Below are 11,043 nucleotides of genomic sequence, written 5' to 3'. Positions count from 1 at the left end.
TCTTGGGCGCGTGCCAATTTTCGGGGGTTGTTTTTGGGCTCGATCGTATGCCCTCTCTCTCTTGCTCTTGTACGGTGCTGGCTCCGTGTCCACTTGTTCGTGGTAAATATCTCTCTGCTCTCCGGGTGTGTTTTTTTGTATTCAAATAAATATTTATTCCCTAATATAATAAAATTAATAATAATAATAACAATAATGCTCCACAGTAAGACGAAGAATGGTGCGAGGGAATAAGAGCTCACGCCGTGCGGTACCGCCGCCAGGCATTGCTTCGCGGGCGCGGAGGCCCCTACTCCGGCCGCTCCTTCCGCCTTCTCTCCAGAGTCCTGAGGGTCTTCATGACGTGGGCGGCAAATGCGTCTGCCGCTTCCCACGCTTTTGGGTCCCCGAGCATCGTCGGCACCAATGTTTCGGCGGTAATCGGTGATCCCGCTGCTACCTCCAGTTCATGTCTCTCGAGGCAGAACCTGCGGCACTCGAAGAGAACGTGATGCGCTTCCTCCAAAATGCCAGTGCCGCACTCCGGGCACCAGTCTTCCGTCTCATGGCCAAAGCGCTTCAAGTACTGGCGGAAGCATCCGTGGCCGCTAAGCACCTGGCTAAGGTAAAAGCTCACCTGCCCATGCGCCCTCTCCACCCATCGCGCTAGGTCTGGGATGAGCCTGTGCGTCCAACGGCCCTTCGAAGAGGAGTCCCATCGAGCTTGCCAATTCACCATGCTCGTTCTTCTGGCTGCAAGCTTCACCTCGGCTCTGGACAGCGGTGACCGCCTGTCCTGTAGGGATTCGGAGATCTCCTTCCTCTCCCGGATGAGTTCCGTCCTCAGAGATTGTGCGGAACGCGCATGCGATCCTGATGGCACACAAGCGGTAGGTCGCCTCCACTCCTCGCATGTAGCTTTTGACAGCTGCAGCTTTGGCCCATACTGGTGCCGCGTACAAGATCTGCGCGGTCACAACTGACGATAGCAGTTTCCTCGAACATTGCTTCGGCCCTCTCGTATTCGGCAGCATTCTGGAGAGCGCTCCTACCGTCCCACTTGCCTTTTTGTGGACGTACTCCAGGTGCTCCTTAAAGGATAGTCGAGTGTCGATGTGGACGCCCAGGTATTTTATCGCCCGTTGCGACCGGATCCTCGTCCCTCTAACAAGAACGCTGGCCGTCTCCACTGCTTTCCGGCTCGAGATGAGGACAGCTTCCGTCTTGTGAGCCGCCAACTCTAGCCCCGCGAGAGCCAGCCACGCCTCTACGGCTTGGATGGCCGTGTCCGCCCGCGCCTCCACGGCAGCTATCTCCTTCGCTGCCACGACGATAGCGACGTCGTCCGCAAAGCCAACCAGGCTGGTGCAGGCAGGCATCGGAAGCCTCAGTACGCCGTCATACATGGCGTTCCAGAGAAGAGGTCCCAGGACGGAGCCTTGAGGGACTCCGGCTGAGATATTATACTCTCTGGAACCCATGCTCGTGTCCAGCGTGAGAGCTCTGTTGCTGAAGTAGCTGAGCGCTACATTCAGTAGGTACCCCGGAATGTTGAATTTCCTCAGGGACTCCAGCGTTCGGCTCCAGTCTGCAGAGTTGAAGGCATTCCTGATGTCGAGGGTGACGACCAGACAATAGGATTTGGTTCCACCTTTCCATCTGGTTCCTGCAATGGCATCCTCCGCGATCTTAACGACCCTCGCAATGGCGTCCAGCGTAGACCGTCCCTTCGTGAATCCGTATTGTTCAGGGGAGAGACCACCAGCGGCTTCGATGGCTTCGCCCAACCGAGTTGAGATCACTCTCTCGAAGACCTTGCCAATCGTGTCCAGCAGGCAGATTGGCCTATAGGACGATGCCTCACCAGGTGCCTTTTCCATCTGTCGGGGAACGTCCCCTCCAGGAGGCACTTGTTGAACAAGCAGGCCACCTCGGACGACAGCAGCGATAGAGAAAGCTTGGTTGCTCTGCTCGGAATGGCGTCCGGCCCCGGCGCCTTCTTAATCTTCAGGCTTCTGCCGGCCTGTAGAACCTCATCTTCCGAGACCCAGCGGATGTCGCCCAACTCGGTACTAGGGCAGATCGCGACCTGCCGTCCGTTAGGAAACAACGTGCCAACTATGCTCTCCAGAGTCGCCGGGTCAGTTGGGGCACTGCCGCCCGCATTGAGCCTTTTCACCATCATTTTGAAGGCTCCTCCCCAAGGATCCTCATCGGCGGCGTCGCACAGCTTGAGGAAGCACTCGCGTTTACTGTTCCTGATGGCAGTCTTCAGCTCCTTCCTTGCCACCTTGTAGCGGTCGTTGCACGCAGGAAGGCGTGCCTCTAGCTCGCTGCAGCAGCCTTCTGCTTCGGAGGCATTTGCGGCGAAGGTCAGCGATCTCCTCGCTCAACCAGAACACCGGGGAGTGATGCTTCCTAAACGGCTTCCTCAGTAGCATGCTTTGGTTGTTGCCCTGCTAAAGGTCTGCCTGGAGCCTTCATTCAGAAGGACTACGTCCAGGGAGGCGAAAGTCTCCAGCACCGCTCGGCCTCTGGCGTTGGTCCGGGAGGACCCCCACTCCATGGCCCAGGCGTTGAAGTCGCCGCCAACCACAAAGTTGCTCCGTCCACGCAGATCGCTGCTCAGCTCGTCCAGAACCCTGCCGAACGCCTCCAGTGAGAGACTGGGTTCCAAGTAGCAGCTGTACAGCCAGATGCCGCCAATGTTCGCTCGGACGAATCCTTCCGCTGCTTTGGTGTCGCGGAGCTCCGGCGCATCCTCTCCGCAGAGCCACAGGGCCGCCTTACCAGAGCGGTCAGTGGCCCAGTCGCGGCTGCTACCAACTCTGTAGGGTTCGCTCAGGACTGCGACCTCCGAGCCAAGCTCCCGTACCGTCTGCGACAGGAGATCCTGCGCAGCCCTGCAGTGATTCAGATTGAGTTGAATCAACTGCATGCAGGCTTAGGATTCATGTTCCCACTATTTGAGGCTGGACATCCCCTGCCTCCTGCCTTGTGCCTCGTCTCCTTTCTTCCAGCCGCGGAGCACATGAAGCATGACGGCTCCTTGCTGCACGAAGCAGCCTTGTGTCCCGGTCCGCCACAGTTTATGCAGCATCCGCTTCTGTCCACAGGGCCCTTGCAGTGGATCGCAATATGCCCTGGTTCTAGGCACCTGAAACACCTTACGGGGCCAAGTCGTTCCCGGATCCTGCAAATGGTCCATCCATTCCGGACTTCACCCCGATGGAGGACGGCTTTGGCAAGAGAGACGGGCAAGCTAACCACCGCAGCTTGGGTTTCCGCGAAGCCGCGGCGCATACTGCGCACTTTAACTCTCTCCGCCTCGAAGTTGAATTGCCCAGCGAGGGCGGCGCAGACCTCCTGCTTCGTCGTGATCGGGTCTATATTTCGAACCTCCAAGACAATGACCTTAGATTCCTCGGTCGTTGCGCGAACTGACGCTGAGTCCCCGAGCACCTTCTCGATGCTTTCCTTCATTGCCGAGGCGCTCTCGGCGCTCCCTTTCGCCACCTCCAGGAGTAGGTTGCCGTTGTTGGTCCGGCGAACCTTTGCCACACAGCGTCCCAGGTCCGACAGCTGCTTGTCCTCTCTCCTCGTCACCATTGCGAGCACCTCGCTGTAGGACTTGCCGCTCGCGTGGACAATGACAGCGTCTGGGCGAGTGCGGCGCGCTGTTCTCGGCTTCCTCGCCACGACCTCCCAGTCGTTTTCGGGGTTTGCCTGACTCTCAGGCTTCCGGGCTGGCCGATGCTGCTGCTCCGATGCATCATGCACAGCCGCTGGCGGCTTCGCACGGGGCTTCTTGGGCGCCCTTGCGCTTTTCTGCTGCGCTGGGCGGGGGAGTGGCGGGGCCAGCACCGGTGCGGGTAATCCCGGCGCGTCTGGCTGGCTAAGCCTTCTCCAAGGCTCGGTTTGGACCGAAGCCTCCTTTTTCCAGGCCGTCACCGTTTGCTGCTCCTTGTCCGCGCTTTTGGTGATCTGGGCGCATTTCTGGCACAGGTTGTTTGCGACCCGGCTCTCCTGCCTGTCGCTGACCCCTGCCGCGGCCGCTCTGCTTGCCGCTAGAATACTCGAGTGCAGAGTTTTCACCCTAGCAATCATTTCCCTCAGCGGCACGGTAATATGCCGCGTCGACTTGTCCATCATTCTAGATGAGACCTCCTGCAATAGGCTGCCCATCTCCTGCAGATCCTGCAGGCAGGCTGCCTTCTCTGACGCCTTGCTCTTCTTTGCCGGCGTAGTTCTCGGTAAGCTAGTCGGGCTAGCCGGGTCCCTCAGCCTCTTAGGGGGCGGCGTAGAGCCTATGCTCTGCCCACCTTCTTGAGCCTCGTACCTCGGTGGCGTACGGGAGAGCTTATTGCTCTTCCCGAACGCCGTCGCCTCCTCCTCTTCTCTTGGTGCACATGGCGAACTCGCTAGTGCACCCCTGCCAGCGAAGGGGTTTTCCTCCTCCATATCCGGCTAGTCGGTCCGCGCAGGGCTCCCACGCTGGCCAAGAATTTCCCCCTGGCTCTACGACGGGGGATATACCGACCCAACTCGGTCCCCGAAGTCCCTTGATCGGGACACCGCCTAAGCGGGGAATCGGAGCTTGGTCAGATCCGAGACCTTTTTCCGCCTGCCAGCAGCGCGACCTTACTCAGCCTCGGGTTAATAATTATTTAATTATTTAGTCAATTAAATCAGGCAGACCAACCAAACTAATAAAACAGATCTAATTGATCAGACCAGCCAATTAACTAAGCTAACTAGACCAATTAACCAGATAAATCATCAAACTAACCAAACCAATCAAACAAATTTAACTTAATTAAATCAATTAAATTACTTGAATCAAGCCAATTGGCCAGCTCAATAAAATCAATCAAATCAATTCGGTCAAATAAATCAAATTAATTAATTAATTAATTAAATGAATCGAACTGCCCAAACAAATCAGATCAATTAAACAAAACCAAGCAATTAGTCAATTAAGTCACTAAATCAATTAAATTAATCTAACCAGTCAGATCAATCCGCTAATTAGATCAATAATTAATTAGGTCAATCAACCCAATCAGATCAATCAATTAAGTCAGCCAAACCAATCAAATCCGTTAAACCAATCAGGCTAATCAAACTAATAAAATTATAAGATTAATTATTTAATTATCTGTTTATTTTGATTTATATGTAACTAGAGGTAGGGCGGGAAGCTTGCCGCGAGCGCTTTCCAACACAAAATGTGTCGTGCTGTTAAGCGCGGCTGTAGAAGCTCCTGCTTTGGCGTTGCGCAACACTACGATCAGCTGCGATGAGCTGTGTGTGTGTGCCAAAAGAAAACGCGGGGGAAAAAATGCTCGTGGAAAGTGGAAACCGCGAGAGAGTAGTGAAAGTGGAAGGCGTTTTGCTGGGAAGAGAGGTGAGAGATTCCCCCTCCACCGGGTGTGTGTGTGTGTGTGTGTGCTAGTGGTGTGAGAACGGGGGGGGGGGGAAAGATAACTACCGATTATCGCTTAAGCTTAGATTAATACAACTATTATTTAGAAATAGTATGAGAAATCTTACAATTATTGCTTAGGTTTACATATGAAGGAGATATTCAAAAATATATACAAAGTTATTGACAAAGTTATTCGCGAGGGTTTTGTTTTGGTTTCGGCCCTTGGCCGCAGCCGGTTTGTTTTGGTTTTTGTGTTTTTCTGCTGCTGTTGTTGTTCTTCGGCTGCTGCTGTGGTTGTTGTGGCTCTCCATGAGCGTTGGCAACTGTGGTTGTTGTTGCTCTCCATGAGCGTTGGCAACTGTGGTTGTTCTTGCTTGGCCGCCGGCGCTGGCCGCTGTTGTTGTTATCGGCCGCGTATTTGTGGGGAGTCAAACGACTCCTCACAAAATGATAATTGAACTTCCGAATTGTGCTATTGAGGTCATCTGTAAAATCTTCAATGGAATCATAAGTCTCGGCCATTACCCAACAAAATGGAAAAAAACTATAATTATAATGATACCGAAACCCGGAAATGACCACACGACTCCATCATCTTACCGACCAATAAGTCTACTATCATGCTTGTCCAAGTTATTTGAAAAATGCCTACTTAAGCGCATAATTCCTTATCTGGGAGCTCACAACATCATCCTAGCTCATCAATTTGGCTTCAGAGAAAAACATGGAACTATCGAGCAAGTTAACAGAATAACATCAGAAATTCGCACAGCCTTCGAACATCGAGAATATTGCAGCGCAATATTTCTAGACGTTTCTCAAGCATTCGACCGCGTCTGGCTCAATGATGCACAAAATTAAAACACTCTTGCCGGCATACAAGTTAACACAATTGTTTACAAAATATAAAATACAGTTGTAAGATCGGAGCTTAGAAGTCTTAGGGCAAGCTTTAGAGATAAGAACATCATTGGTAGTCGATAGAGCTTTTAATATTAGAAACCTTGCTGTACTTAGATCAGACGATTTTTGGATATTATACGCGTCGGTCATCACCACGCTCATCTACGACACAAGTCACGTGTAAATTATATAATAAGCCAAACCCGCTAGACAGCGGTCCAAATAAATAATTATAATATAATAAATAATACTAAGAAATTATAAACCAAAAACTCTTAACTGGCGCCCAAATGGATTTTCGAGCCTACGATAATTAAATAAATATAAATAAAAGCTAACTACAACAAGAAAGGAAGCTAACTTCGGCACACCGAAGTTTGTATACCCTTGCAGATTGGTTTTGATATTTATATTATAAATTATAATGCTGAAAACACACACAAAACAGAGTTTCATTTCATTTTACCTATACTTATTATGTGTACAGTTTGACAGTTACAGTTTAACATTCCCAGTTTTACATATTGTATACATTTACCGATCGCTTCTATGACAGCTATATGATATAGTTGTCCGATTTTCATAAAATTTTGACCAAAATTCTGAAATATAAAAAGAAGCTCATATCTAAAAGTAGATAAGAATATGTTGAAAAACAACGAAGTTATAATTTTTTTCCTATTCATTTGCCGATCGTTCCTATGGCAGCTATAAGATATAGTCGTCCGATTTTCATAAAATGTTTACCAAAATTCTGAAATAATATAAAATGGCTATGTCTCAAAAATGATGCAAAAATATTGAAAAACAGCCAAGTTATAATTTTTTTTTTCTAAAAATATATCGAACATTTGTATGGCAGCTATATGATATAGTCGTCCGATCCGGCCCGTTCCGATATATATAGCAGTGAGAGCATATAGAAGACTATATGCAAAGTTTCATTCAGATAGCTTTAAAACTGAGGGACTAGTTTGCGTAGAAACGGACAGACGGACGGACGGACGGACAGACGGACATGGCTAGATCGACTCGGCTGTTGATGCTGATCAAGAATATATATACTTTATAGGGTCGGAAACGTCTCCTTCACTGCGTTGCAAACTTCTGACTGAAATTATAATACCCTGCAAGGGTATAAAAATAAGGAAAAGCCCTAAAACACCATGGCGTTCAAGGCTTTTCTTTGGTCACACTGGACAGCTGTTAGTAAACAAATATTAAAAAAAAATATTTAAAATATTAATAAATATGGCATTAAAATGTCCTTTGTGGGTTAAATTCCAAATTATGGGCTTCGCCTTGACAGCCCCAATCAATGACACTTGTTCCCTTAAACTTTCCCTCCATTAGGGGTGTAAGAATAAATCAAATGAATTATTGTTACACCCCGAGATCAGCTTATTACTATCTTGATCTGGCAACGCCATTCAATTTGAAGGCATAATTTTCGTTTTCAGAGTACCGGCAAAATCGACGAGGCACAACTTCCTTCTTCTTCCTTTTTTCACACCGTTTTTTTTATATGGAGTTTGGCCGCTGTAACACGTGTTACAGCGTATTTTCGTCGTCAGAGTACTAGGCTTTAATTCCAAAAATTAAATCAAAGGTAGTTCACTTTTTATTTGTTTACTTGGAGGTTTTAAATATGGGTTTTAATTGATTTTCCAATATACAGCCGGATAATTGCGCACATACACACATAAAGTGGATTGGATCCATGCAATCATTAGCGGTCAGTTTCAAACATGTACTGGCAAGCAGGAAGTCACTAGATAGCCTGAGCACGACTAAGTCAGTAAGGATCTATTGGGTTCCCAGCCACCAAGGCATAGACGGTATCGAGACCGCGAACGAACTTGCAAAGGAAGGCGTCGGACTGGCGAGTGAAAGAGCAGATAACGTCCCTGTCTCCCTAAGAACGCTTTAAAGCGAGCTAGAGAGACGGGTTGACGCAAGCGCAAAAAGCAGGTGGAGGAGTAATTTCACAACCTGCTGAATATTAAAAATCATGTGCAGAGCGCAACGAGAAACCCACACTACGTGCTGCATCTTCCGCGAAAGGATTGCAAAATGTTAGTGGGTATTCTAACAGGTCACTGCCTGTCTTCTGCATATGCAGTCAAGCTGTGTATTACCGACAATGCTAAATGCCGGAAATGTGATGAATCCGAGGCAACCAAAACCTTAGAGCATCTCATTTGCAAATATCCGGGCCTAACGAGTGCAAGAATGAGATACCTAGGCTCTTCGGTTCTGGCATCGCTAGAAGATGCCTCCAGGAGGAAACAAGGCGAACTCCTTGCCTTTGCGAAAAACACCTTGATCTTCAAGGACCTCGAAACCGCATAAATAGTCTCTAGGTCCATCCAGGAATTTCCCCGGATAGCTAGGGGGCATATTGGCCTATGCGTGGCCCCACGAGGGCCGTCCGGATTAACCTAAGCTAGCCTAACCTAATCCATTTTGACGTGGAAAGTGCTGACTTGCTGGGTCAGCTTAATTTTCACATACCGAGATCCTTTTACTATTACTTTTGCCCCACTGTAGATCATCCTTTAAACTGCATGAACCCTTAAAAGACCTTTGTGCATATTTCTATGATTTGTACACAATAACTTCGAATGTCGATAGCCTTCCTAAACTAAAAACTTTAACAACGAATCCGGCAGAACGCCATTAGTAGTTTCCTCGCATCCTTTTCTATTAATTTCCTTAGCGCCTCTAACTGCTGTCGCAAGTTACACTTTTTATGTACTGTACATAGTGCACCAACGTCTTACAAAGACAACATCTCAACTGCTTATAGCATTCAACAACTTGTAATAAAAATAAATAATGTCATGCTTGTCATTTCTTTACTGTACGCTCACAAAAATCATTAAAAAAATTTTGAAAATGTATGTTAATTTGGAACATTGCTTCTTATCATTTTACTTGAAAAATAAAATTATATTTACACAAAAATAAATACAGCATATTTTATGTTGAAAATGGGATATGGGATATTTCTTTTGCAGCTTTTACTTTTTCAAATTGACTTTGGATTTGTGGGTTTTGGGTGGACGGGGTGTTTCATATCGCCGAGATTGTTGAGAAACCGTTACTAGGATATACTTTCACCCGATCCAGATTTTGGTGAACTAATTGAATATTTTGTAACACAAATTCGAGGTGGAGTGGGTGAAGGAAAATCACAGTCTTTTCTTTTTAGGTGAAGTCTCGTGGGTGAGCGCTCTCCATACGAATGTACTTTGGGTTTTCCGTTATTAGGGCTTCAATCCATCTCCTCCATCTAGATGTGCTTTGGATTTTCCGTTATGAGGTCTTCTTCGATTGGATCTCCATCCTTTTTTCAATGTAAGGGTCATGGGTGAGCATCTTCCATATGGACGTGCTTTGGTTTTTCCGTTTCGACTCTAGCGCCCTTCTTCAATTACACCCCGTGTGGCTCAGGATCACTCCGGGCGGAGCAGGATCAATTGCCTCACCCTTTTGACGTCTTGTCGCCCGTGGATAGCTAGCGGGACGTCCAGGGATCGTGCAGGAATATTTGTTTGATTCAGGCGTGGTTGCTGTAAGAGATTCCGACCCCGTCCCAGAGTAGAACGCTAGAGGATTATGCCGTTAAATGTATCTTAATCTTTATTATTGAGCGGCAGAATTTAAAGCGAGAAATCAGAACACCGTGTGTATGCTGCGGAATTTTATTTGCGACTGAATTTTGAAGTTGAAGAAGAAACAAAAGTGGGTATACATATTTTCGTATTCTCTATTCCTTAGAGCGAGACAAATATAGATACTTCGAGATCTCTTTCCTATACCTATACAAGCGTGCATTGTAGAGAGAAATATACAGGGTACTCTATTTTCTACATTTATTTACTTAAAAGGTAAAATTCTTAATAATTTCATGCTGGGTCTTTCTCCTGGGGTACGCCGTGGTTCCGAGTTGTCTTCCTCGTCCTGCTTTGCGGCTGTCCAGTAGGGAAGATGCCGATAGTTTCGCTCAAAGGTGGGTCTGTGGCCTTGAAAGCCACCCACAAGCGAATGCGTTCGGACTCATAAGTCATCCACGAGATCGGACTCACCTCAGAGAATTGGACTCGAAAGTCTGCAGTGTTTCGGACTCGCAAGTCAGCAGAGAGAATCGGACTCGAAAGTCAGCAGAGTTCGGACTCGCAAGTCAGCAGAGAGAATCGGACTCGAAAGTCGGCAGTGTTTCGGACTCGCAAATCAGCAGAGAGAATCGGACTCGAAAGTCAGCAGAGTTCGGACTCGCAAGTCAGCAGAGAGAATCGGACTCGAAAGTCGGCAGAGGTTCGGACTCTAAAGTCAGCAGTATGTTGGACTCGCAAGTCAGCAGAGAGAATCGGACTCCAGTGTGACCCTCCGCTCGCGATCAGTGGCGCGTGCGCGCATTCAATTCAAATTATATTCATTATGTCGCCGATCCATTTCCTTATGTAATTGCTAATTGTTCCTATTTTGTTATATTTCCTACTATTAATATATATTGTGCGCGTACAAGCGTCACACCCTCTCTTTTTTAAAGTGAGGGGTAGTTGGTGCACGTGCATCGCTCCGTGATCACTCCCTGGATCGCTCCGTTGCATTCGCACTCGTATCAATATCCAAGTGTCCTTTTAAATGCACTGACCCTAATTTATTCCACCTTAATTACCCCCTCTATACCTAAACCACTCTAATTTTGACAGCTAACCCATTAATTG

At 47.9% G+C, this 11,043-nt stretch overlaps 1 protein-coding gene across 1 annotated transcript; it reads right to left on the bottom strand.

Moving 5' to 3' along the window:
- Positions 1-289: 289 nt before the first annotated feature.
- Positions 290-4,440, bottom strand: LOC138928709 (uncharacterized). The gene is made up of 5 exons (XM_070286220.1): positions 3,023-4,440; positions 2,541-2,882; positions 1,890-2,360; positions 1,060-1,824; positions 290-944 (listed from the first exon to the last, which is right to left on the bottom strand). The coding sequence occupies exons 1-5, from the start codon at positions 4,438-4,440 to the stop codon at positions 290-292; spliced, it is 3,651 nt and encodes a 1,216-aa protein (XP_070142321.1).
- Positions 4,441-11,043: the final 6,603 nt, after the last annotated feature.

This window comes from Drosophila kikkawai, chromosome 2L (assembly GCF_030179895.1).
Source record: "Drosophila kikkawai strain 14028-0561.14 chromosome 2L, DkikHiC1v2, whole genome shotgun sequence".
In the NCBI taxonomy this organism is placed as follows: Eukaryota; Metazoa; Arthropoda; class Insecta; order Diptera; family Drosophilidae; genus Drosophila; species Drosophila kikkawai.
The sequence above is the reverse complement of the archived record's forward strand: the minus strand, read 5'-3'. Positions and strand labels throughout refer to the sequence as shown.

Excerpts from the sequence above, each read along its gene's own strand:
- LOC138928709 (XM_070286220.1), bottom strand. The coding sequence starts at position 4,440 with ATGGAGGAGGAAAACCCCTTCGCTGGCAGGGGTGCACTAGCGAGTTCG. Across the intron at positions 2,883-3,022 it reads GCTTCGTGCAGCAAGGAGCC|GGCTGCGCAGGATCTCCTGT; the intron begins GTCATGCTTCAT and ends GAATCACTGCAG. Across the intron at positions 945-1,059 it reads TCCTTTAAGGAGCACCTGGA|ATCTTGTACGCGGCACCAGT; the intron begins GTACGTCCACAA and ends GTGACCGCGCAG.